Here is a 27,872-nt window from a genome sequence, read left to right as displayed (position 1 = left end):
TAATGATTTCACTGTCAGAATGAATGATGGCAGAGTATGAAGATATGAGGGAAAAATAAAGGAGTCTGATGGTGTGAAAACTCCGTCTGACATGTTAGCAGCTTCATCCAGCCATTCCGCAATACAGTCATCATCACACTCTCACTTTGGGGGCTCGCATTTAGATCACTGAATGGACCGTGCATATCATATAATGGGGAATCAAAGACATGTGGCATCCTGTGAAAAAGCTCATCTGTCTAACAGTCTGACACGTTTCAGCTCTCTCTTGGCCCCCGAGAGGCTCCAGAAGATGCAGAACATCCTTAACGGGTGTTGCGAGGCCGCGCTTACACGCTTTCTCCCAGCGTCTGAAGATATGCAGAAAGGCTAAGAGAGACTGACACATTTTCAAGGAGTCGCTCATACGGCTGAGCAAAAGCTCAGAGTGCCCTGTTCACTCCAGTGAATATGGGTATCCTTTGGCAAGTGCAAAGTTTGGATAAGCGCAGCTTCCTGCCAGCAGCGGAGATTAAAGTTGTGTGTTTAGAAGTGGATGGCAGGGACTGGCTGGGTGGAAGTTTTCCCCACAGGCACAGAACGTGGCAGCTAAGGTCAGGGGCCCACCACATCACAGCCCTAAAAATATCCTCTGCATTTGATGCCCGTCACAGAGCGGTTATACAATCTGTGCCCTGACTTGAGCCTGCCAGAACTAAACCTTACCATGTTCTGCCTTTAAGGGCTGCTTCACAACAAGCTGCCAGAATGATGAAAACCAAATTCTCGAGGAGGAAAACGAAGGACTTCAATCTCCCGGTGAGTGGTGTTAGAGATGCATGTGAAAAACAAAAAGGGAAATCTGTACCTTTTCATGGCTGTAGACGGAGGAAAGTGGAAGCGGAGGGGAAAGAAAAAAAAAAAAGGCAAGTGTGGTATTTCTTTTTCTCCTTAAGAAAATAAATCATGTGTGAAAGGAAGCCACAGTGAGAAAATGGCTTCTCGCAAGTCGAAGACTGGCACCAAGATAAATGTTACAGAAGCAGCAGAGGAATCCAGTCCAGTGGATGATTATGTCACACCTGGGGGCTATGAGCTGGAGAAAATCCTCAACCGTGGGAGTGTGGCTTACACTCATGTCAACGAGGTCTGGCCTAATGTCTACGTTGGGGACGAGTAAGTAAAAAAAAAGGCATTAAATTACCAAACTGAATAAAATAAGCGAGGATTAATGTGACACTCACAGCGGCTTCTTGCAGGCAGACTGCAAAAGACAAGTACAACCTGAAGAGGTTGGGGATTACGCACATCTTGAACGCAGCAGAGGGGACGTGGAACAACGTGGACACCGGACCTGGTTACTACAGCGACATGGACGTCGTCTACTACGGGGTGGTGGCAGAAGACGTCCCAGCCTTCGACCTCAGCCAGTATTTCTTCTCTGCTGCCGGCTTCATTCAGGAGACCCTGAAGAATCCTCAGAGTAAGACCGCTCACACAGAGCTTGAATGTTGTGATTTGGTGAAGCGACGCTTTATGACCGAAACGTGTCGTCTCCAGATAAGCTGCTGGTGCACTGCGTGATGGGAAGGAGTCGGTCCGCCACGCTGTTCCTCGCCTACCTCATGATCTGTGAGAACATGACGGTGGTCGACGCCATCGAACACGTGAAGAAACGCAGACGCATCATCCCCAACTGGGGCTTCCTGAAACAGCTGAGAGAGCTGGACCAGAAGCTCCAGGAAAGGAAGGACTCGACAGAGGACAGCTGACCGCTCTGTTGGTTTCCTGTTCAAGCCGATTCCCAGGAGAAAAGGTCAAGTCATTGGTTTTATGTTCAAGTCAAGTTACGAGTTCAAGTTTAACCTCAAGTCATTAGAAGCAGGCTAGATTCCAAGTCTAACATGGCATCAGCTCTATCACAAAAAGTCTCACGTAACTCGAGACAAGTTCGAGTCAAGACTCATTTTTTGACACAAGTGAAGTCTCAAGTGATTTGAGGCTTGAGTTGACTTGAGACATCGAAGTCAACCTCCAAGTAATTCAAGACAAATCCAAGTTGACCCTGGAGGCATTTGATTTGAGACGAGTTTAAGTCAACTGTCAAGCAGCTTAAGACATGCTAGAGTCAAGGATCCAGTCATCTGAGACAAACCCAAGTCAAGCCTCGAGCCGAGTCAACTCTCAAATCAGTAGACAAGTCAGAATCAAGTCTTAAGTCATTTGACACAAGTCCAAGTCAAGCATCAAGTCTTCCAAGACAAGTCTAAATAGTGCAAGTCCAAGGTCAGCTGTAAGTCATTGGAGAAAAGTCCACGTCAAGGCTGAAGTAATTTAAGACAAGTCCAAGTCCAGTACCAGGTCTATAAGGTCAAGCCTCAGGTCATGTCACACAAGTTTTAGTTTAATCTCAAGTCATGCAAGACAAGTCAAGTCTCAAGCTTCTACCACAGCAAGTCCCGAGGAACGTCACATCAAGCATGTGACACAAGCAACAACGGCAAATGTCTCTGAGTGCCAAGTCCAAATAACTGCAAGTCAAGATGCAAGTACTGCCATGAAAGCTGTGCAGCACTTTGGACATTTGAACTGAGACTGTGAATGCAAAGGCTTTCTAATTATCTATTCACTGTGTGTGTGGCATTGCAAGGCCCATCTGCTGTTGTCCCACCTGACTGTGCTGTTGTGGGATTCCAGCAGGTGAAACCTTGAGACGTCAGTGTTGTGATGTGTAGTTTCAGCGAAATCTCGAGTAAATCGAGTCTCAAGAGCAGTCAAGCTGAAGTCAAGTTTGCTTAACGTGTACTTTTTATTTTAAAATACTTTTCTGCAGAGAAAACAGCTGCCTGGATGAACAGAAACCTTCAGAACCTGTCGCTGCATCGTGTGACACGCCTCAGGGCAGCAAACGCTTCAAATTAAAGGAGAACAATCAAGTACATGGTCAATCATAATTTATTCTTATGCTAAAATGTACAGCATTTTTAAGTGACTGACAAAAGGAGAAAAGTCATAAATACAAGAATGTCGTTCTGTCCGATTTGTGTGCACATAGCCAGGTATTTCCCCCCCGTTCTTACCAGCAACTCTGTACAGGTACAAAGGCTACAAAAGAGCAATATAAACAAAAACACAAGTACAAGTTGCGTTTTACATGCAATCCATTAGCTTAGTTTGGTCTATTCACAGGCTCTATTCTTCTACACTTCGGTAAAATATAAATCCAACATTTTATAAAGATAGAAAACAAATCTACAGATGGAATGAAAACGTAGCTTTAAAGGCATTATGTAAAATATCGACTTTGGACTAAATTTATATTTTCTTTATTGTTATTCATCACTATAATCATTTAGTTCTTTTAAATTCTGCCACACTTCTGGACATTTTGAAATGTTTTAGAATTTTTCAGGGTACAAACACTGAGATATGCTTTTTTATTTTGACAGAAATCAGTCTGCTTTATTAAACAGAAAGCTGCCTCAAGGAGATCTGTTACAAAAGACTTCAGAATTATACATACATAGCAATAAAACCTCTCAAACCAAACAGAAAACAGGACTAAGTTTACATTTTTTTACATTATTAGAATTAACAAAATATAGTTTCATCTTTCTCCCTGTGGAGGGAAACCTAATAAAGGCCAGATATTTTTAAAATGGCTTGCTATTAAGCACAACACTTGTACAGTACTACTCAATGCACTGTCACTAACAGAGACTGAAGCATGCTAGTTGTCACTTTACAAAATAAGTACAATAATTTAAATATACAAAGGCATGAGTATAGTACAAACTAATTGTCAGCACTGTTAGACAGGTACACTGAACAGGTTCAAACAGCCACTATCTCCACTTGTAGCAGGCACATTAAATGGCTTCATTTGAGGCTGCTACACGACTGCAAGACCACTGATGAAATCTCTACGTCTGAGCTCCGAACCCGCCTGGCCTAAAGACACATCAGAGACACTAACACTAATTAAATAGATTTTCATCGTAATGATGTAAGGCTTCCCATCTGGAGGAACAAAAATACTTTTCAACATTAGCTTCAAAGTTTACTCATTGATGAAAATTTTTGCATTCTTTCCAAGTGCTGCTGCTGGTTTTTAAGTAATAAACAATAACAAAAAGACACCGAAAAAAGAAAACAAGGCCAGATCAGTGCATCTCTGAACAGCAAAATGCACGTGAGCAGAACCAGCTCAGTCCTGCGGACAGTTACCGCCTGATGAAAGGCCCTTTCAGGGACTGCTTGGACATGCCTGTGTTCATGTAACCATGGTGACCAGCTGGAGTGTACACCATGTTGCCATGTGGTGGAGCCTGCATGGGCTGCTGGGGGTATGGCTGTGTTCCCATCATGCCCATCTGCATAGAGTACTGGGGTGACTGGTTCATATAGGCATGGTTGCCATGGTAGCCGCTGTTCATCATGGGCTGGCTCATGCTGTAGCCGTTCATGGCGTTAAGGGAGGACATGTTCATGGAGTTGACGTTGTAGGCTGGTGCCGGCATGATGTTCATGCTCATGTTCATGCGTGGCATGGCGGCCAGCGTCCTGGATGGCGCCTGCATGGCCACAGTCTGTGGAGGCCGGGCGTACATCTGCTGCTGGTGGTGTGACAGCGGGGCCGACTTGGAGCGTGCAGAGATGTGATTCTTAGAGGCCATTTGGGGCTGGATCCGCTGCGAGGGCGGGATGCCCATGTTGCGCTGTAGCATCATGGGGGGTGGCGAGCTGAGATTCGGGGGCGGGGTCATGGTGGCCTGCACCTGTGGGTTGGGGACTCGATGCGGGGTCTGAGACAGGGACACCAGGCTGGAGTGCTGCGACGACAGCGACGGGGTGTTTGCATAAGATGTGATGGGGTGTGAGGCCGAGTGGTTGAAAGGCAGCGAGTGAGGATGGTCTATGAACGTGTTGGTGAACTGCTGCAGCTTGGCCAGACTGAGGCCAGACGACTGAGAGTAATGCCCGCTGCCATACTCCCCCTGATGGTTGATCCTCTCATAGAGGGTGAAGTTTGGGTTGCCAGATTCAGGAATGTCTGCCAGCTGCATGGTGGTGGTGAAATTGGTGGGGATGGCGCACTGTGCCATGGGCTGCTGCTGGCTGTGCTGACTGTGTTGATTGTGAAGGCTATGCTGAGCGTGCTGATTGTGCTGGCTGAGCTGATTGTGCTGCAGGTGGTGATTGTGGTGGTGTCGATGCTGGTTGTGGGGATTGTGTTGACTGTGCTGGGTTAGCTGATTGTGTGGACCGTGCTGATTGTGTTGGCTGTGCTGATTGTGTGGACCGTGCCTGCTGTGGGAGCTGTGTTGACTGTGTTGGCTGTGCTGGCTGCGCTGGCTGTGTTGACTGTGCTGGTTGTGCTGGCTGTTGCTGGGAGGCCTTTCCACCACCACGCAGCCCTGTGGCGACTTGACGTTGCAGTGTGGCGGCGAACTCAGGCTGTTCTGCTGAATCATTCCACAGCTGCCCGGGTTAACAGCAGCCATTTGTTGGCTCACGGCACAGCTGCTCTGGGGCAGACCACTAGGGGGGATGCTGCCATAGGAGCAGCTGTTCTGGGAGGGGCCTGCCCCACAGATGCTGCCCCCCATGGTTGAGTCGTAGCTGCTGGGGTTCTCGTAGTTCTCTGTGGTGCTCTCGATGCTGCCCAGATCGCTGAAGCCACTGTCCACGACCTGCTGGGAGTGATCTGACACCGACGGCACATCCATCATGGGGCTCGTCTCCATGTTGTGCAGCGAGGGCACTGAGATCGCGCTGTGGTCAGGGCTAATCTGAGTGTAGCCGCTTTCCAGGATGGAGACAGCTGGGCTGTTAACGGAGCGTACCGATTGGCTGGGATGGGACTGCGCGGAGGAAAGGGGACTGCTGTGGTCTGACTGGGGGCAGTCATCCAGTGAGGTGAGCTGGGGGCTCTGGGCCACATGGGCATAGGTCTGCAGGTTCCTGCAGGGCTCCTGGCTCTCCACACAGTCCTGGAAAACATTCTCTCGCTCAGTCTCCTGCGTCAGAGACTGAACAGCTTGAGCTGTCTCTGAGTCAATCTCTGTGCAGACTGGGGGATCCTCCCTCAGCACGGGACTGAGCGTCGGCCTCTCTGCAGGTGGAAGAGGCGGGGGGTCCGGACCAGGACTGGGCGTGCTCTCTTCCTCTGACTCAGAGTCTACAGGATTATCCGAATCCACAGCGGCTATTGAAGCGACTGCTACTGCTTCAGGTGGCGGCGTTGCTACTGTTGGTTCTGTCACTGCGTCCTCCGTGCTTTCTGCAGCAGCAGCTGGTTCCTCTTCACTACACAACACTGTAGAAACCTGCTGACTCAACTCAGAGTCATTGTCTTCTTTTGGATCTAAAAAAGGTGGGGTGCATTTGGGTGTGTCTTTTGAACTCTGCTCCAACTCCTCCACGCTGCTCTCAGGTCCTGCCGTCTTGCTGTGACTGTCATCCTCATCGTCCGCATCCTGATCCTCGTTCTGAGCTCTCTGCTCGTCCTCCTCCTCATCTTCCTCATTGTCATTCTCCAGCGACACAGCACCGTCTGTGCTGTGCTCTGCATCTTTGGCTGGGGAGTCCTGCTCATGTTCACTCTCTTGCTGCTCATCTTCAGGTGGTTCTGGAGAATCACTTCTGTCCACGGGCGTGGGAGACACAGCAGCAGGAGAGGCGGCAGGTGAGCACACCGGAGAGGCCACCGGCGATCCTTCAGGGGAGCTCGACTTCTGGGAGCCATGATCAGCAGGACTGGGAGGCTCAGAGGGGAGTCTGTCTAGCGTTATATCTGGGCTAGGCGAGCCTCTGTCTGCTTTGCTGCCCTCATCGGCGCTGACAACGTCGTGGTCTGGTTCACCTTTCGCTTCCTCAGTCTGGATGTGGTGCTGCTCTGCCTCCATGGGAGTTTCAGGGGGTGTGTAGAGGTTCAGCTTGAAGCCCATCTTCCGTTCGTTCTTTAGCCTCCACTTAGGAGGGCCACGTTTCACTCCTTTGGGCCAGCCTTTCTTCCGTTTCACTGGACGGGGTTTGCTGGGTCTCTTACAGAGAACGTCAGCTCCTACAGATCCCAGAGAAAGAAAAAAATATCCGTGAGAAATGCTTTAATGTTTTGCCACAGATTCAGCACAAAACAACGTGAAACATAAAATATAAATAATGTTTTTACTACAGCCACCATGAAAATACCTTCGCTCCAGTGTTCAAGATTGTCTTTCTGTGCATTTTTCTCCAGCCTTGGACGACCTCGCCGGCGTTTCATTGGTGTACTTGGTGTCTTGTCTTTGTGTTCCTCCTCCTCCTCCTCCTCCTCCTCTTCCTCCGTCTCGCCCACTCTGCAGGTGCGCTCCAGCAGGGGCATAGGACGCTCATCCTCTGAGTTGTCGAACGGCTCGTTCAGCACCTCTGTTGTCTCAGAGATGGTCTCTGTTGTTACACTGCTGTTTATTCGCTTTCTTTTACGCCCTCTCTTCTTCAGAACAATGGTTCTCTGCAAGACAAATAAAAGGAGAACCAATAAAAATAGAATAAAACCTCCATTGGAGTAGAGTCGTGTTGTTTAGACTGAAAACTAGGGCACTAGGTGGATGACCTCCGTGAGGATATAGCAGGAAAACATCCAGGCTTCTGTGCTAAATGTAAAATGTTAAAACCACACTGCAAGACTAAATGTTTGAGCAATGCAGCCTGGTGTGGAAAACCACAAATGAGAAAGGCAGAGTAAGCAGAAACCACAGTCTATATTTTACATTCTCCAGTTGTTTCCCACCGGCTGCCTGCGACTCAACCGCTCTCCTCTCCGAAATCCTTCACAAGAAGAATGTGAAATCAATACTGTAACTAATGCACTAAATAAACCCCAACAGCCACTGTCATTCTTTTCTGGTTTCCATACTGTTTTTGTTGAAAAGGTCTCCCTGACATCATGCAGCCGGCTGTAATATTATCTCCAGCACAAGGGGGCAGTGCCATATAGACAGAACAGATGTGAGAAGCACAGAGGAGGGCAGTAAATTAACCATGACCATTGACAATAGTACAAGGTTTAGCCTGCACAGTCTCGACACCAGCAGTGAAAACACAATCTATTATCTACAGCTGCAGGCACACAGGGAGGCTCCAGATGACAGGAGGAAGCCACTGAACCCTACACTGAATTCATGAATATTTAGCAAACCTTTCCATCTCACCCAAGTACACAACACAGTCCTTAATGAAGGCAGATATCTAGATATACATCCAGCTCCACTTTGTGCTCGAATAAAACTCCAGACTATCACTGAGATAATCACACTGGGGACTTGTGGTTCAGAGGAAAGACGATTCACATCAACAAGCGCTAAAAGTCACCTTTCTCTTGGCTGCAAGCATCGCATGGGCTTTTGTCAGGATGGGCGGCGAGCCATCGGAGTCATCGTTGTCTTCATCGGCGTCGTCGTCATCGTCGTCTTCGTCACTCACTTCCTCCATCTGCTGGATGCGCCTGGTCCAGGAAGGTGCGGGGCGGCGCTCGTAGGTCCTGTAGGGAACCTTGCAGTGGACCTTTGTGAGAGGTTGCCTGTTGCTGTGAGTCATCATGTAGCCCTCTCTCTCCTCCTTCTCCCAGCAACTGGCCTGCTCCTTCAGCCGCTCAGCCTGGTAATTAAACAGACAAGACGCATTATCTCTGGGAAGGGCGCACGCTCGGATCCAACATCTGAGCAATGAGGCTAATGGGAAAACAAGAGATTGGAATTAACATCATGACAAATGAATCACTGCAGGTTTCTCCTGATAATAAGAGCAGCGTCCTGATTGGATGTCTGCCCGTCATGAAGGAAACATTTCTGTTAAGCAACCGTGGAAAGATTGCATTTCATGGAATATTCAGCACTATCAATTATGTAGTGAACTGATTTAGGGCAATTTTGCACAACATTAGATGCCTGCTGACAGTGAGAATGTCTTTTCCATTAATGGCCTCTATTTGAACTCCCCAGCTAATCAAACAGACGTTCACTAACAGCATCGCAGGCGTGTGTAAACAAACAACTAGTGTCTCTTGAACAAAGAAACCTACATCCATCTCTGCCTCCCTCTCCTCCTCAGACAGCACAGCGTTCAGAGTGGTGGAAGGTGTCCAGCGCAGGGCATCGGGGTCCACCTCATTCTGACGTGGGTTCGCCCTCAGCCGCTCCATGTGCCTCTGGATCAATCGCTCTCTTCTGATCAACACGATCCTAAGTCACAGCGAGAGAAGTGCATGAGTTCACATCCACAACAGAGGGAAGCGCCGGCCGGGGTAGACACAAGGTGATGTGTGGTTAAATACGAGCACAAAGACGAGCTCTTTGGGACAGCAGGTGCTCCGTGTCCTTGGGGGTGCTTAACCTGACTTACTTCTGTCAATATTCAGCGGCATTAATGGATATGCTGTTAAAAATACCCGCTGGCCTGGATAAGTCAGACAGCATACAGAAGCGGCAGCACAGGCTGAAGGAGACTGTGGCTCGGAAACTGACCTGCCATCCTGTCTGTCAATCATGCCGAGCTGCTGGAGAGTAGCGGCGATGTCGTGTGGACACATCCCAGTGGCCCTGCTTATTCCTTTAACACTGATGTGTTTATCTGGGTGCTTATAAAGGTGCTCCAGTATGACACTTTTCCAATATGCCAGGTAGGATAAGCGACCCAGATCTGACAGCGGCTTCTCCGGGGAGCCGGCTTGTCCTTCTTGCCTGGTGAGAAGGTAACCTAAAAAGACACGATTCAAACAAAAACAAAATGCTTTAGTCAAGCTAGAGGCTGCTGCTGCTGCTGCTGCTGCTGCTGGGTTATTTCAGATTGCAATTCAATACCGACACCCCCTCCCTTATGGATTACATATTCATGTAAGGATGTGACACCAAACCCTGGTTGGGATTCACCTTCAAATAGTATAAAGGGAGAAAAGGCAATCAGCTTTCCACTCCTTCAACCTCTGTCAGAAGCTATGATACATGCTGGCAAGGGCAACAGAGGAGGTTGAAAGAGGGGAGTAAAGAGGAAACAAAGCGACAGAGCGAAACAGAGAAGCAGCTGGATGTCATTGCTCACAGGAGACTGCACTTAGGGGAGATAACGAACACGGAAAAAAAAAAGGAAAACCTAACACTAATATGTATCTGTGTGTAATTAGTTTTATAGTGGCCCTGTCAAGGGTCATCCATTATGAGCGGCATGAAATTAATTAATGCCTTTTAATGTGCACCCACTACCGAGAACCAAACAAGCAAATCTAATCACCAAACAGTGAACACATAATATTCCAGCAATCACGACAATATTCATTACTGAAGCTAAGAAAAGGAGCCTGTGATAACAAACACTTAGCCGTGAATATTCAAATAAATTAATTAAAAGAGTAATTGTTCATTCTGTGTTGTTTTACAAGCGTATTATCAATAATACACCAAAACAAGAGCTACGCTGAGACCTTTGAATTATGATTTGAAAGAGAACATTTTTCACACAGCAGCGCTCTCAGAGCTACCTGAGACAAAGTGTTCCTCTAATACAATCCAATATAACAGAAAATCTTAATCTAAACAACTTCCAGCTCCAAAGCTACATTTTCCAATAAAGCCTTCAAAGAGCTCAGAACTCAGCTGTGTTCAATCTCCCTTAATCCCTGTCTTTGTTATCAGCACACTCTCAATATCACAGATCCTCTCGCATCTCTGTGTCTCAATGGTTCCCAAAGTGAACAGGAAATCAAATGCTCCATTACCGCCCGCCCTCCCTGCACTCACTCCTCTTCCTTCTCTTCCTCGCACACAAAGTCGCCTATAATGACAAAAAACTGCCTGCCTAAACACAGAAATCCACTCAAGGCAGCAACTGTTTTCATAAGTGGACCGCAAGGCTTTAAATATTGTATGTGTTGCATTTACTCGACTAAAACATAGAAGCAGCGTCTGCGCCTCATCACGAGTCAAGAAGAGAGAATCGGAGGTGATTTTCTATGGAAGAAGCTCTTCAGCCAATGCTTAGGTTAAATACTACCGGCCATCTAATAACGTATGCAGCCTGAATGTCAGGTTTCCCGCTCCTAATCTCGTGTGATTGCCCAAACGCCGTACATGAATGCTCTTGATTAGGCCCATTCAAAGCCTTAACAAAATAACAGCACCTTGCCACCAGCTACAAGTTCACCCTTTAATCTGAAATTGTTTGTAAAAACCAATGGAAAAAAAAAAACCTGAGCTTGGTGGTCTAAAAAAGCATTAAGGAACTTACTGAAATCAATAAGGAACCTTCCAAATCCTTGCCTTTGGTACTGAGGCATGATCATTATGCAGGAGACATTGTACTTCTGCTGGCAAAGCTTTTCCTGAGGGAAGGAGAAACAGATCAAGTATGTCAGAGCTCTGCTGAAGCTGGCAATTTACTGCACCTGCCATTGTCCTTGTCTAAAGCTGTGCACATGCACGTGCACGCCACACACACACACACACACACACACACACACACACACACACACACACACACATGCACACACACACAGGGTAGCAGCTCTCACCACCAAGTATCACTGTGTGAAAATTAGGGCTGCGACTAACGACTGCTGTCATTATCAGTTAACATGTCAATGAATTTTTGGGTTTCTGATAATACAATTTCATGTTCGGTTTGTCAGTCGCTTGTTTTCCAATTCACAACGATGCAAAACAGAAAAGCTGCAAATTCCCACATCTGACAAGCTGGAAGCCAACATTTGGCATTTTTTGCTTGACTAATCGCATTAATCATGAGTTGATTAAGCACTACTATGAATAGGTTAAATCCATGCTACGAAAACGGACAAATTACAGCGAGGTCTCTCCGTATCAGGATAACCAGTCAGAAATGATGTGCGGTATTCTTTCGTTTCCCATAAAATCACTCAGTAATTCTTACCTTGGAGAAATAGCCCACAAGATGACAGCCTTTCTCATCATTCTTTGTAAGTATGTAGAAGAGGAAAGGCTCCACATCATAATACAAGGTCTTGTGATCCAGGAAAAGCTTGGCTAACAGGCAGAGGTTTTGGCAGAATAGTTTGCTGACATTTCCATCAACCTAAACACGGAATAAAAAGAGCAAGAGGACACTGTTCAAACTGTTCCCATTTTTTCCCTCCTCCTCCCAGAACCCATTCAGCCAGATCTCATGCAGCATACAGTTATTGCTTTATTGCTGTAAAGGCAAGCTGACCTCAAATACGGAAAGGTTGTCCTTTCTGTAGATTTCATTGGCTGGCGGGTGGAACCAGCCACACTTCTTTGTGTGTCTCTGGAGAATGTTTTTGCTTCTCATGTACTTCAGACAGAACTCACACAGATAAAGCTTTTGTAATCTGATGAAGACAAAAGAGAAAGCTGCGGTTTGTACTTCAGCACGAGAGATTTTATAAAAGGACACTCAAATAAATGCAGCTCCAGCAACAAAGACAGTGGCACTATTTGTCATAAAAACCAAATCAACGTTACCTTGAATATTCAGGCGGGTAAGGTGACGAGTACCAGGTTTGAATCTCGTACTTTCCAAATTCAATGACAGCAGGGCATCGAATGGAGTCTGTGTTCATCAGAGATCCAGTTCTCTGTGGAAAGATTCAACAAAGGACAAATTGATAAAACACAGTGACCCAGATAATTCTGGGTACAGTGTCTCTTATCACAAGTCCACATAATTGTATCGTGACAAATTCTTATCAAGATGGTGGTTCACAGTTCCCGTGTGAAAATGAGAGATACCGTACATCTGACATAAATCGGTCACTTAAACAACATAATCTGGGCCCTCCCGACACCAGAGGAACCGTCTGATCACTTGTTTAACAGAGTTCTACATCAGTTTTCCTGAAAGTCTTTAAGGCTGTCGATGTTCTGTCTATGACCAATTATAAGGCTAATGTTACCGTACAGTACAGCTGGACACTCACACACACACACACACATATAGATATATATATATATGTACAGCGCCCTCCATAATGATTGGCTAAGACGTGTTAAAAGCCTTAAAATAAATTCAGCTGTTCTTGCAGAAACATCCTCTCACACTGAAACCTGTAGAAAAATTTAACCTTCAACTCAAATGAATTGTTGGGTTGTACAGAGTATTAACATCCAGGCTGCTGATAACTGTGGCTCACATGATCTGATGTAAAAGAATTATTTTTTTAATTCACACTGAATAAATGAACTTGAATTAAAGGTTGAATTTTCCTCTTTTTTTTCAGTGTGGTCCTATATTATTTAGAAAAAAACTGAATTTACTAGAAGGCAAAGAACACATCTTAACCAGTAGTTATGGAGGCGCTGTATGTATTTAAATAAAGGCTGAAAGTCGTTTTAGAGAACCAAATACCCTTTGTGAGAAAACATCTGAAGAAGAGGAAGAATTTAACCTTAAAGAATGTTTTCTTGTTCTTAGCCTGCGCAGTTATTTTAACAATTACTCAACACTCTGTGAATGGAAACCGGAGAGTGAAGCATGTTTGGAGATAACTGATAATTACAGTGATACGTGATGATAACAGATAATTGGAATAATACATGGGAATGTCAGTCTCACTCCTGCTGTTAAAAGTTCTGCCAAAGGATATAAAAAAAATATATTGTGTGATTCCCAAAATTAAAATGATCCCAGAAAAGTTCTCAGGAACAAAATAAATGGATTTTTTTAACAAGCGACTTTCATTTTTATATTTTTTGGGATTGTCATATTTTTATATTAAGATGTGGAATTAAAACATCTGTAGCAGTTTTTCCACTTGTTTTACTTCATACCTGAACAAACTGACAGCACATATGATCTCTAAAGGACCTGCCAGTACTTTCTCACCATACATCAGACTAAAGCTGCAAACCTCTGTACCTTCAGACTCTCCATGTTTTTACTCAGTTCTCTCACCTGAGCAGCATGTTGCTGGACACGCGTGAACGTCTCAATGTCCTCCTCTGTGACGTGGTCTCTGGACATGGCCACAAACTCTGCCTGGGCCTCCTGCTTCACATGCAGCTCCCCGTTGTGGCCTGTTACAGGCACAATAACACAACATCAACACATCAGACAGCACATCAGCACCGGCCTGTTTGAAGCAGCCGTGGCTGAATAATCTCATAAATGCATTCTATGCAAATGTGCTTATAGTGTGAGTACTGCTGCTGAGCCTGTTTGAGGCTGTGTCTCTGAGGAATTTCATAATGTATCATCTTTGCATGTTTATATGAAAATCCCTAATGTAATGAAGTGAAACTAAATCACTCTAATTGCGTAACCGCTTTCATGTGCTTAGTCATCCACCAAGACAGTTTCCCATGAATTAAGAAGCAGATGCAGTGAAGGGAGCGAGTGTCGACATGAAAAGCAACTGATGTTGGAAAGCAGGCAGTAATTTTATGAAAGACATCAACACCATGACTTAACCACCAAAACAAAAACCCATTACAAGTGGAAGTGATGTGTCATTAACATATTTATGGAAATGTGCTGCTGGAGTAAGTAGTGTTTGTGCAGGATATTGTTTAGAACTTCTTGAAACATATATCCGTTTGTTTTTCCTGCGTGTTATTTCTTTAAGCTGTGACTTCACTCAGGAAGACAGTGAAATGTAAGGGTTACTGCACTTCTGGCTATAATCATCATGTCAGCTCTGAGTCAACTTGGGTGGGTGAATCACTGGGTTGTATGTGTCTAATGACCGCTGGAAGTGAGGTTGAGTGGAGACAGTGATTTCAAGAGTGAGGGTGGGATGAGGAAGAGCGCGATGTGACTACAGTCTCTACTAGGTAGTGATCACAACGTGCGCACTACTGCAGAGGGTCAAGGACAGAGCAAGGAGCAACATGAGGGAGTTAGTGGGCCATGCACTATGACAAAAGCCAACGGGCGAGAGGATGGAAGCCACGTGAACTCCGCAGCCAAGTCAAAACGCAACGAAACTGTGTTAATAAACTAAAAGAATTCAAATCAGGAAGAAGATTAGTAGTCTGTTAGAATGTTGAGGGTGTCCTCTCAAAGAAAAGATTAGCTCTAGTCTGGAAAAAAAAAACAAAACTGCGAGTGTCAAGCTTAAAAAAAATAAATTAAAATAAAGAAGAAGCTTAAAGGTGTGGATACGCAGGTCTTGGCTGGAATTTCGAGCCTTGCTTACCATGATTATTCTCAGGCTTAATTCTTCCGTCTGTCAAGTCTCCCTTTCCTGGTGAGGGCGCTCCCTTCTGAGGGCTCAACTTATACCTCAGCCTGCCTAGTGTCCTGTGCTTTTTAAGGAAAGGGTTACGTTTGAAATGACTGACCATCTTAAACGGGTGTCCTCTGGGTCGCCCTGGCCCAGCAGATGTGGAGTGTAACCTATTTTTATTAAACTCATTCTTCCCCAAGCGCTGGGGCCCCGTTTTGGATGCATGGGGCAAATCCTGCTTATGGGGCATGCGCTTAGGTGGCGCGTAGCAAGGTAGTCTCTTTTTCCGTGACTGTCCCTGAGTAGTATAAATGTGAGAGAGTCCGTCAAAAAGTCCCTTAAGTTGGCTGCTATTGCAGAGACTACTCAGGGAAGGAACACTAGACTGGCTGGAAGAGCTCTGGGGCGAGTTAGCGGAGGTGGAGCTGCTGGACACCTGCGACGGGGGGCTAAGTCCCGGCAACGTGGAAGCGGGAGGAAGTGCAGAGGACGAGGGGGTTATCTTTTGAGAGGCGTCAGCAGCAAAGGCAAACGGCTCTGGTGGCTTGGACAGTTTGGGTGGACCTTTGTCTCTAGAGCTTAACTGTTTGGCGGGCGACTCTACGGCTACAGCTCGCGAGCGACGGCCCACAGGGGAAGGAGTAAAGAATTTGGAAAGCCCATCGATAAGCCCTTTGGTTTTCTTGTTAACAGTGAATGTAGCTGGGGTGGAGGTGGGCGTGAGGGGGGGAGTGGTGGTGGGAGTGGAAGTGGTGAATTGGGTGGCGTCGACCGCACAACAAGGGTCTGCAACAGCCAATCTGTCTCTGGCGTCCTTCACAGATGCAGCATGACCAGATGAAGGTGTGGAACAGACGGTAATCTTTTGACCCCTACCAGGTGACCCCCTTCCTCCAAGTGCTACCATGGAGCCGTCACCACTGGTTACAGACCTGCCGAGACAAGAACAACAACAGCGTCCGTTGTAGAAGGTCAGCCCTGACTGCCACGAGAGGAACGCAGCGAAGAACATCTATTCAGAGAAGCACTTTCACACCAATCTAAGGCCGTTTATGCTTCTTTATACCACACGACCATTACTGTAAACTCCACTGCATTTTCCTGACATCTACAGTTATGAGCAACTTTGCAAAACAGGATTTTATGTACAAAACCTGTGATCAACTTATAAAATGTGAACCTCTCCAATTATATAAATAAAGCTGTTCAGATTAGATCTCAGGCTGTTAAAACATTTCAGGGCTGCTTGCATGCATCAGTTATACCAACAAAATGTAAAGTATAAAGAGCTGCTCGTATTTCTTTTATTTCTTTCTAATATTCTGGAAAGAGTAGGTTCAATAGAGATCATGTAATAATTATAATTGCTCAGATCTAGAAACACAAACAAACAACATTAGAGTTGAACCGAGGAGTCCAGCCTCTGAACTACGATGAATAACTGCAGCTGCAAACATCAATTGTGTGAAAAATGCAAAGTCAGACAGCAACGTGTTATTATATCGAGAAGAAATCCACCATTAATAAAACCAAACCACCAATATTCAGACTACTCACATTCTTTGTTTGAGCTTATTTCTGGGCCTTCCGATTGGCTTTGCATATCGTCGTTTGATCTGATCGGCTTTCTTGTGCAGCAGTTTCTTCCCGTTCTCCTTTGGCCTGCAGACTTGGCAGATCCAGGTTCCTGGAGGGTGTCCAAACACACAGAGTACAGTTTGGGTGGGTTCATCAATTCAGAGGACATACAGTACATTCATTTGAAACATTTCCTTTAATACCGGGAGCTGGCGAGAATCCTGCCAGCTCACAATGACAATCAATTACTCACAACGCGAAAATCCATAAGAAAAACATTGGGTCAATTCTCTGTCCAGCGAAATAGACTTGGTGTCAGCTTGTTGAGCTAAGCTATGTGACTTGTATGAATTGCCTGCCAAATATCCTACTACAGTACGTGCACCATCATTACAAGCCTCGCTGTAGGGTCAGTACTGTAATCCAGAGATAGCAAATCTCCCTGGGGATGCTGGAATAATTTGATATGCATGCAAAGCTCCTAATAAGCCACCGCTGCTTCTCTGTGTGCTGAGTGACAGCCCCAAACGGCCGTCTGTGAAGAAAAGGCTTTGAATTGACAGCAGAGGGGGAAACAGAGAAGCCAGACAGTGTAAACACCTCACCTTTTGGCATTCTTGAAAGCGGCGGATCGCAGCATTCCATGTGAAAGCCCCGATCACATGAATCACAGAATAGCATCTCATCCTGAAAGGGAACAGCAGGCATGTGTAAGGGATGTCCCAGTTGCATACATGCAACACCCCCCGTCATTTAAAGTCTTTTAGAAAAATAAGCCCAATTGTGCACAAGAGAGGCTTTACAAATCTCAACAAATCCTCAGGGATGCACAAAATGGGATCTACCTTCAAGCCAACAACACTGAAAATGGTGTGTGTTCAGATGTATGCATTGTACTCACAGCGTTTTTGCCCTGTATTCGACAGGAGCTGCAGGTTTTGCATTCAATACACTGCCACCGTAATCTCTTCACATTTGAGGTTAATTCGGGGGAAAACTTCAGACACGATGGATGCCCTTCAGAAGCAATCAAACATGCATATTATCACAACACATTTCTACCAGCGCCGACTGCTAGACACCAGGCTTCCTATTTGTTCACACAGTCAAGTTAAACATTAACATATTGCATCATTAAAACAATGGTGGGCCTGGATGTCCACAACACTTTCCCCCCGCCACAAGTTGTGTCTAAAAACAGTATGATCAAACATCTGAGCCGCTAATTACAGATAATTTGATCTTAATGAGGCAGAAACAGTAGCGGCACTCATTCTAATGGAAGCCGATCCATGAAAGTCATGTAAAAGCTCGCCTCCTCTCTCACCCGGCTCCCTCTCATGGTTGTAAAACAGCTGTTTTACAGTGAGAGCACAATTTGTGTACACTATGAGTGGTTAATGAAAACCACCTCGACGCTACTTAGTCAAATTTGAGCTATAAAAATGTCACCGGGAGAACAATTCCTTACGGCATTTAAAATAATTGTTCAAACATAAATGACTCCTTGGCAAAGGTAATTTTATGGGGGGTTAGCAGATTTGTCTGGAACAAAAGAACACTAAAGGAAATGCCAACAATCGGCAGCTGGAAAGAGGTTGATCTCTGATCCGCCGTAACTGGAGTGCTCTATACGGGAATCTGAATTGTGTGAAAATTACTTGGTTGATTTCAGATTCTAATGGTCACTCGGAGCATCTGCCCTTCTGGTGGATGCAAGTAATTGGGATCCTTTCAGCCACTCAATCTGAACATTGTTCTTCCAATAAATCCTTAAAGGGAAGTGAAAATATGAGAATGTGACATCTGCCTAACCGATGTTGAGAACTGCTGCTGCCAGGCTCGGATCATTTCATTACATATTGTTCACTGTCAGATGATAGAATTTTTATAACACAAAATATCTCCTCTAATATTAAGTGATTTCAGGCAATGAGGCAAATGAATGAGCCGACTGCTTTAGCGATACGTTTCTGTTGCGTTATATGGAGGTTTGGCGAGCTGCAGTATAACAGGAAATACACACACATGCATGTAAAACAGAATTACTATGAGAGATCCAACAATAAAGAGTTTCATCCACAGTTTCTGGTGTTACATCTCCAAACAAACATCTGGGCTGTAAGTGTACGTGTGTTCGTTCCAAAGAGTTTAGGAGAGGATATTCAGTTAGGTACTAGACTTGGGCTCAGTGTGCCCTCTGATCCAAACAGCTACAGCGAGTAAATCTATTTATGTCTATGTACTCACGCTCTGGGAACAGAAATTCTAGAGCGCGAGTTCCAACCAGAAACTTTTGGCAGCGCAGCAGTTGCTGTATATGAGGCAGAACACGCTGATAGTATACGCCGTATGAGCTGGGCAGAACCTGTGCATTATTTATTAATCACATACGATGCGCTAACTCACACCGGACATTTTATTGTAATCTGGCTTTCTGCAACAACCTGCGACTTCCCTGCTTACCCTGAATATGTCAGCTGAGCAGCCATAACGAACTCAGCCGCACCCCGTTACTGTTTCCACTGACAATTACAATAAAGTTTATTCAAACAAGATGGCTCCTCAGTGCTAACTAAAGGAGCGATTACTTTGGGCCATGGCTGAAACTGTGCTGCTGGATTTCATGCTATTGATTTATTTTAGAAAGACGTGTAGGTTAGAGTCCTATAGTTCTGTATTTGGTGGTATTGACAGTGAACCAGCATTTAGGTGTCTCAGCTATTACATTAAGCCAATGAGTGACTGCTGAACGCACACAATTTTTCTAAATAGATGTCAAAAGTGCTATTTTATGCATTTAGTCTGTTTTCTCTGCTGCAGCGTACACACCAAACTGTGAACTCTGTGCCTCGGTACACAGCGAAATATAGCAATTTAAATTTAAAAAGCCAGCAGATTTTGTTATCAACAAGCGTGTTTTGCACGTTTGTCTGATGAAAGAATCTGAGCACAGCTTATTGCATTCAACGTGTAATTCTGTGCATGTATCAGCGGTGTAACGGTACCGTGTGGTATGTGACATCTGAACTTTCAGTGCACCACATGAGCCAAACAATTACTGTTTATCAGCGATAGCGTTAGCCAAGTTAGCCCTGAAAACCCAACAGCTTGTTAGCATGTACGATGTGTAAAGTCAGACTTAACCCTGAGTTTAAGTTCTCATCCTGTATGGTCAGAATCTGTGACCTAATTATGATAATTATGATGTACTTGTCTTTAAAAGGACATTTTTATGTATTTTAAACTTTAATGTTATATACACACAGCTAAGAGTCTTTTCCTTATCGAATATCTAAACTGTTACAGTAAGAATTTGCACTTTTAAATATATTTTTTTATTTCTAAAAGTGTTTGTAGTGTTTTGATATGCAACAGCATTAAAGCATCCATCTGTCTATTTATACTGATGTAAAAAAACCCTCTTAATACTGCAATAATGACTTTAGCCATATTTCCCACCTCTACTCTTCTATACACTGAAACTGCTTCTTTTGATCCTTTGCTAACATACAAACTATTTATTCTTGTGCATGTATGTATGTTGTGGCTCGTGAGAACATCCAGAAACTGGAATGCTACCCAAGGCGACTTACCACTGCTCCCACAGTCGGCACAGGACAGCAGCTCTTCTGGCCGCTTGTCCCGATTTGACTCTTTCGTTCCAAGACAGAAACTGCATATTGGGATGGGGTCGACCCGGAGCTGGGTGGGAACACAAACAGAGACAAACTGTTTAAGAAACAGAGATGGGCACAGGCTGTGAATGCAGTGCCTGAAAGCCTGTTTGTTTTTGGACATTTTATCTTGTCAGGATTTTTTAGATCACTGTAGTCATATTGCTGGTTAAGGCAAGAAGATAAAAACCAGTGTGTGGATTTAATGAAACAGCCACAAAAAAAAAAAAAAAAAGTACTGGAAGCAGAAGCCCAGAGAATGAAAAAAAAAAGAAGAGTTGAGTTCTCACAGACTAGAAATGAATAATAAATGAATCTCAGAGTCCTCAGAGATCTGCTGCATTTGAGATCCACCTCCTTTATCCATTACATCTGAATGGGTAAGTGATCTTAGTAATCGTAGTTTAAGGGCTTAATCCAATTCTTAAGGCTTGCACTCCAGTCTGAAAGGATTAACCAGCATGTAATCAAATTACCTCAATAATAAAACATGCTCTCATTGTTGCTGCCATGATCCACTGTAAATGTTGCGAGTCTCAGAACAAACACTCATTTAAGGGCTTACGGTGAAGTCAAGAAGAAGTAAAATATGAGCTCAAGGTTTAAGAGGATTTCCCCATTGATCACTCACAATGAAGAGAGGCTGACTTCAGAGGGAAAACTGGGGAGGACTTAGTGTCATTACTTCGTACTGTAATCTGAGCAATCTTTGGTTGAAATCAAGACCAGACTAAACTCAGACGGATGCTTTCATAAGGTTCCCTTAAAAGATGAGATTATATACAAAAGCCTCATGAGCACCAAACAAACTGCGTCTTCTTTCTCCGCTTGAGAGGAAGTTCTTTACGGAAAATAACACTCACAGGGTGTGACCATAAATAACCCACCTCATCATCAGTTTACAAACTAAGGCCTGGCCAATTGACTGGAGCTTTGAAGGGCACTCTGGGGATACCCATAATTAGTTCCCGGTGTCTGTGACGCAGATCAGCGTCCTGACCTTAACCAAATTTACACCTTCCAAATCTCTGCTGGTCCTGACCTCCTGCTGACCTTCAGCTGAATTAAGGGACATGATGCTTTTCTTTGTTCATACATCAACAAACACGAGACAGGAGCATCCTTTCAACCTGTCACATCGTCCAAATGAAGCCCAGGGGAAAGTGCAGCAAGGATGCAGAGGCAATTTGGTCATTGTTCCTGGCTGCTCCTGGCTCTATCAATTAGTAGTTACGGTGAGGGGAAGCAGTTTACTGCCACATCAATGATTACTCTATTTTCCAACCTGCCAGGTCAATATTTGAAAGTGGGTACTGGCATTAGAAGCTGACTGCTGCTCACACAGCTGTGACTATGGACATAGCACAAAAAATCTAGTGTGATGAGGCTACACCTGTAGGATTTCACACTGTGGATCACAGGTGATTTCTGTATCGTCTCATGTTCTGGAGGAAAAATAAAACACATGCTGCTTTGACATAAGGCAGTCAGGATCACAGCCGCTAACAGTCCTGTTGAATGGGCCCGGTTCTGAATGTTCTAGGCACATTTGTGATGTTTTCATTATAACTTTAAATTGAACATCTTTAGATTAATTTTTTCTCTTATCGTTGAATGTGAAGACAAGACACTGGACTGATGGACATTTCTCATTATTCTTTGGAATATGGTAAAATAGCTGCTACATATGAGCCCAGTGTTTTGTTAACTGGACCGCACAAAGTGTGTCACTGAGGGCCTCACCAAACTCAGAACAGAGATAAAGGGAAAAATATTAGTCCTTGATCACAAGCCGTTGTGTGTTATCACGGCTAAGAGAAGCAGCGAAGGCATTTGACAGCAGAGCCTCGGCGCTGTGATTACTTCAGCGTTATTACTTCTTTTATAGGTACAAAAAAGTGCATGTGTGTCATTTCTGCTGTGGGCTAACAAAAAATCTGAAATACGAGTTCTGGAAGAGCATTATACAAACAAGAGATAAAATTTAATGTAAACCTTGAAATTAAGACGCACTGCTTAGCGCTGATGTGCAACCTGAGTATACTACTGACGAAACGTTACGAGCACAGCGATAGCGAAGCTGTTTTTATCTTAATAAGACTCCCTAACACGGTCTCCGCTGACTGAGCTGTGAGGTCTGATCTGAGCTGGATTAATTTCCATTAGGAATATTCTTAGGTCTGGTGAATAAAACCAATAGCAATTTGCAATCTGTACAGCCCCCAAAAAAACGCAAAAACAGAGAAACAAACACAGCTGAAGAGATGCTGATGATTTACTTGGGGATTCTAAATTAAGTACATTACAGGAAATTATGCTGCTTCAAAAGAGCAGGCTGTCCTGAGTGAGGGGGTGGGGTCCTATTAGAACACTGCTGCTAGAGAGAGAGAGCTCAAGTGGTTGCATAACACAGCAGGAGGAAAAAAAACTCTCATTCCTTGCCTTTGTTCCTGCCAGAGTCTCTTCAGAATCTAATAAACTCTAAACCAAGACTGCTCTTTTTTACCTCAAAGTATCTCTTATTCTCTCACACACACACACACACACACACACTCTGGTTGTGCTTGAACAAGCGAGCAGGCAGCAGCAGAGACGTCTCACGCTTTGAAGTGAACGGTAAACCTGGACTGGGCGAGGTGATGTCATCAGGCTGGGAGCAATAGGTTGAAATGTTCCAAATGGAAAACAGCAGGCCTTCCCTCAGCTATGAGAACCATCGCAGGACACTGTGTCTCTAAACACTTCTCAGTTTCACTTTTGGCCTGACCACAGACACAGTCACAGTTGTGGCTGCAGTATCAAGGTGTCGCTTCCTGATTATTCACTGTGAAACTGGTGAGGAGCAGGGTGACAGCTCTGTAGCCTGATGCTGCTGCTGCTGCTGCTGCTGCCTCTTCAGCTGCATAACTAGTGCATAAACTATAAGACCGCATTTCATCTTGATAAGCCTCAACACACAATATGCAAAGAGCCTTCACAGCAAACTACCTAGATGACTGCACGCTGCACTTTAGGCCACACAAAGAAAACTATTTTCCATCAAACACTCTCCTGTGCTTGACAGTGTCTTAAAATTGCAAAGCAAGTACAAAAGTGCCGTCATTTTTACAGGCATTTGTCTGCAGCGTGTGTTTTTTGCTAAGCACCAGTAACAGAGATGGAGTCTGTGCAAACTATAAACCAGCCCCGAGGTGCCAAAAGCAGCAGAAACAATGCAACCTGGAAGTTTGTTTATATGGTTTTATTCCCTCTCTGGGGCATCTCAGTTAGCACAAAGGTCACAACAACCACATGTAGTCTGAGGATATTTTGCCTTCCTTTCTCGACACATGCTCATACCGCTTGCAAATTACCGATAAAATATCAAAATTCTGTTCACTAATGCCTCGCAACTCACAAGACAGCCAGCCACATCCTTTAAGGTCATTAGGCTAGAGTTACATAACCTGTGGGAAGCCTACAGCAGACTGCCTACCACACACTGTCAGCATGACTTTCTGATTATCCAAGCTCTCTTATTATGGAGACCAACACAGCCCCAGAGGGATACACTCTAGATGGCGTTGTTTCTGACCTGCCAAGCTGGAGTCCTGAATATTAAGACCACAGTCATAAAAGTCCTATTGAGCAAATTCATCTCAGCGGAGGCCCAAACTTTCATCCTCCCTCCGTGGTAGTGATATCATATTAATGCCACCATTAAAGCTCCAAAAAAGCCCTCGCTTGTCCCAAAACGCAGCTGCAGAACATGTTGGAGTTAGTAGGGCTGAAATCAATTAGACATTACCGAGAGGAATAGCTTTCATTATTGTGGGTATTGGGATTTCTCCTTTTGGGATAGCAGCAGGATAAGATACAGGAAAGGTCAGGATGACATAAGAATCAGCGTGAGGCCAAGGAGTGAGAATGCAGAGGCCAAGGTGTGTGTACCTGGTCTCGCTCGTGTGGGAGGAGTGTCACTGACGACAGGACCAAGGGGGAAGCGCTCGGACACCTGGGGCTCCTTCCCTCCATGCTGCCGTGGCTGATCTTATACCGCGGGCCATTCTTTAGCAACCTGCCGTTGTTGACCGACCGCTTAGCCGCCAGTCGCAACCTCTGCCGGAAGGCAGAGTTGTCGACAATGTCTGAGAGGTCGTCCTGGTTCCTCAGATACCTCTCGATGTTCTTCAGCGAGGAGCCGTGGGTATCATCCAGGCCCTCGATGGCCCTCCTAATTATTTTATTCCAATCAATATGGCGGAGATCACTCGAATTCCATATAGATTCCTTTGATGGCACAGATGCGTTTGCAGGCAAGATTGATCCAACTCTTCCGGGATTTCCTGGGTCCTTGTAGGAGGCGCTCCCCTTATTTGTAACCTTGAGGATAGAGCCATCGTGAACGCTTAATTCCAACTGCTCAAGGACGGTCTTCTTGTCCAGTCCATGCGATGTGGCCACCGCATGACAAATCCTCTCCTCTGAAGGCCTCTGCTTTTGCCTTTTGATTTTCTGTATTGCTTCAAGAATCCACTCCGTGTACAGAGGGTTTGCAAGTTTTACCATGGTTGAACAATGAGCCTCACAAAAACGTGATCCATAAAGATTCCCCCTGTCTGCTGCTGAAAACTCGGTACATCCACATCCTCAACAAACACCAAAAAGTTATGTTCCACAACAGCATCCGCACACTTCTTCTCAATCCTGGGTATCTGTCATTGGGCTCGAGGAAAAGTTGGCACTAGTAAACTCCACAGTGGCAGCTGACCTGGACGTGGAATCTACCAAAGTCCCAGATCAAAATCTAAAAAAAACAGAACAAACAAACTGGTGAGTATTTCTTCTTATTCACACTTCATAAACTAGCTTATAGCATATTGGACCTACAGGCTAAGACAGAGGAATGCAGGACTTTTAAGATGTGCTAAAACATGAGAAACAGATGGATAAAAGCAGATGCAGGCGCTGTCATGGCTGCTAAAGAAATCAGAGTGACTTAATCCTTAGTCTGACACCATAATCCACACACGGAACCAGATGTCCATTTCCAAGGAGACTATTTCCTAAGAGTTTTTCAGACTATGACAGGTAGCTAGAAACTTCTAGCGACTTCTGGAAAAGTGTAAACAGTCGCCTGGAGAGATGCATGATCTCGCTTTCACGTTGTTATTCGACATTTTCTCTTTGGAAGAAAAGAAAAAAAATCTAAACTTACAAGTTAACATTCCTTCCTGCGGCGAGTAAATTCCTGAAATGTGTCGTGTAAAAAACGCAGAAAAAAAAAACACGAGAGAGAGAAAAAAAAAAGAGAAAGAAAGAAAAAAAAAAGAGAAAAGAGACGCAGACGTAAAGTTTAACCGTTAGCTGTCCGCACGAGACTTTTGACAGCTCGACGGCGACAAACTGATCAGCGCGAGCTTTTTTTTTTTTTTTTTCCTCTCCCCTGCCTACTAATGACACACAGATAATCGATACTCACTCCCTGACAGCTGCTGCTACACGTCCGCGCCACGACCGCAAGCCGCCGCCGAAGCCGTTTAACGACGAGCGGGGCCGGTAATAAGTGGAGCCGGAGTTGTGTTCCGCTGAGTTGAGCAGATAAATGACAGCGTTGCCAGCATTACTGATGTCACCTAAACAGTCGCCATTTTGTTACAATGTTGTAGTTTACATGAATCCGACATGACGCTGATTACAATCCAATGGAGTCTCATTAAACCTTACCTACACTAATGTGCCCTCCCCAGCAACTTCAATATTGGCTGTAAAGACAAGATCCGATTTCTGGTTTGATAAAGCACATGTCAATCTTTATGTATGAGCTGGGTCTGAGCGGCACGCCACTGGCTGTGTGATCTGTCACTTCCCGCCGTTGACCCGCCTCTTAAGGTGCCTCCAGTGATGAATCGATACCGTTCACCTCCAACACTCGTAATATCTCAACTTACGGCTCCGACCGACTCCGCCGGTTATTATTAACTTATAAACACGCCATAACGGGCGCGAGCCGGCGGAGGGGTAATTAAACGGGACGCGTATTTAACCCGGTCGGCGGCGCGTTTAGCACCGGCCCACCTTTACTCAGATTCCTCCTTGAAACAGTTGGTTACACTTGAAAGTGATTTGGATCATTTTAGACTTTAATTGGCTGTTTGTTAAATCTATCATTTGTTTGCATAAAAACCTGCAAAGGCTGCTCGCCGCTGATTTAAAGTGGAACACATGTATTTCTATCTGTTTCCGTATTCTTAGAATTATTATTAATTCCAGGTAGCATATTCAAGACAGGCAAAAAAAAAAAAAAAAAAAATGTGTCTATGCTATCGCCTTTTCCCTCCTCTTTATCTTCCTCTCCCTTTTCATTATTTCCCCGAGAGGAGTCGTAATTCTCCCGATATTTCACATTTTAAACTGGCGAGAAATACAGCTTTAAAAATAATAAAAATAATAATAATAATAAAGTAGCTCGGTTTCAACGTCCGCCAGCGAAAATGATCCCCGTCCCGTGTTGCGCCGCGCAATGATGGCATGACCTCTTTATCACCATTAACTATCAAATATCTCCAATGAGGACAAACAGTGGAGCCGGAGGGGAGAGCAGCCGATCAGGGGGGAATACAAGTTAACACGACTGCTGGGAGAAGTCGCTCCTTCATCACTGCTTCTCAATTATGTATCGCTAGTTTCTTTAGCTGCCGTTCATTTTCCTACATTATATTAGGACATGATACACAGCCCTGCTCGGTTTAAACAAAATCTCCTCTCTCTCTCTCTCTCTCTCTTTTTTTTTTTTTACACCGTTTTGTAACAGAAATCTGCCGCCGCTGAGGGCGAGAAGGCAACAACAAATTAACGCCAAGTTTCATGCAAGGATGAACATATATAACTAGTAGGAAAGAGAGAGCAGAGCGAGAGAGAGTGCAAAGAGAAAAGAGGGCACACAGGCGACCGTAAATATTTGCTGGTTAGTTTACCTCTTCAAGTTTTCCCCCCCTTCGGATACTCCTCTTCATTATCGGGGAAAAACGTCGAAGGATAAATGTGCGGCGACATATCCGAGCGGTTTCCTGGGATTTTTTGATCTTCTTGAAACGAAAGGCTGAAAAGCTTGCGCCGAGACATGGAGAGGACCTGATAACAACTAATTGAAAGGTTAATCTACATAGCAGCCTGTGACAAAGTGGTACCCTCCCCCTTCTTCTTCTTCCACTGTAGACATCCCTACTTCAGTGTAGTGGAGCGGACCGTCGCCCCTTTAGTGCGCTCCTACAATGATATTGTCAATTTCACTTTTCCCCCCTCCATCAACACGTCCAGTGATGAGCCAAGAGGAACATTTTTTTTTTCTCTTGCTCTTCATGTTTCTAGTGGATTAGCCTCGGCAGGCTACAGAACATTTTTATGTCCTATTAACATCCAATACCCTATGGGCATTTTAAACTTCCATTGATGTGCAGCAG

At 44.9% G+C, this 27,872-nt stretch overlaps 2 protein-coding genes across 5 annotated transcripts; one reads left to right on the top strand and one right to left on the bottom strand.

The window, feature by feature from the left end:
* Window positions 1-646: 646 nt before the first annotated feature.
* On the top strand, window positions 647-2,918 carry dusp29 (dual specificity phosphatase 29). The gene is made up of 4 exons (XM_008279138.1): window positions 647-798; window positions 936-1,155; window positions 1,239-1,462; window positions 1,540-2,918. The coding sequence occupies exons 2-4, from the start codon at window positions 974-976 to the stop codon at window positions 1,749-1,751; spliced, it is 618 nt and encodes a 205-aa protein (XP_008277360.1). The 5' UTR covers window positions 647-798; window positions 936-973; the 3' UTR covers window positions 1,752-2,918.
* A 494-nt stretch (window positions 2,919-3,412) lies between these two features.
* On the bottom strand, window positions 3,413-27,576 carry kat6b (K(lysine) acetyltransferase 6B). Of its 4 annotated transcripts, none has more exons than XM_008279141.1 (17): window positions 27,387-27,576; window positions 24,361-25,216; window positions 20,350-20,458; window positions 17,655-17,770; window positions 17,359-17,440; window positions 16,733-16,862; window positions 15,146-16,107; window positions 13,903-14,024; window positions 12,474-12,586; window positions 12,199-12,340; window positions 11,902-12,063; window positions 11,242-11,335; window positions 9,486-9,717; window positions 9,044-9,203; window positions 8,335-8,619; window positions 7,174-7,474; window positions 3,413-7,045 (listed from the first exon to the last, which is right to left on the bottom strand). In XM_008279141.1, exons 2-17 carry the CDS (start codon window positions 24,976-24,978, stop codon window positions 4,203-4,205), a joined length of 6,471 nt encoding a protein of 2,156 aa, XP_008277363.1. In that variant the 5' UTR covers window positions 24,979-25,216; window positions 27,387-27,576; the 3' UTR covers window positions 3,413-4,202. The 4 variants fall into 4 exon arrangements, with proteins under 4 accessions (XP_008277363.1, XP_008277361.1, XP_008277364.1 ...); XM_008279139.1 differs by lacking the exon at window positions 27,387-27,576 and adding an exon at window positions 25,892-26,055; XM_008279142.1 differs by lacking the exon at window positions 27,387-27,576 and adding an exon at window positions 25,892-26,055 and having other exon boundaries at window positions 16,052-16,107.
* Between the last annotated feature and the right edge of the window lie 296 nt (window positions 27,577-27,872).

Source organism: Stegastes partitus, unplaced genomic scaffold, assembly GCF_000690725.1.
Source record: "Stegastes partitus isolate 25-593 unplaced genomic scaffold, Stegastes_partitus-1.0.2 Scaffold145, whole genome shotgun sequence".
NCBI classification, from domain to species: domain Eukaryota; kingdom Metazoa; phylum Chordata; class Actinopteri; family Pomacentridae; genus Stegastes; species Stegastes partitus.
Note: the sequence above shows the minus strand (reverse complement) of the source record. Positions and strands in the feature narration are given on the sequence as shown.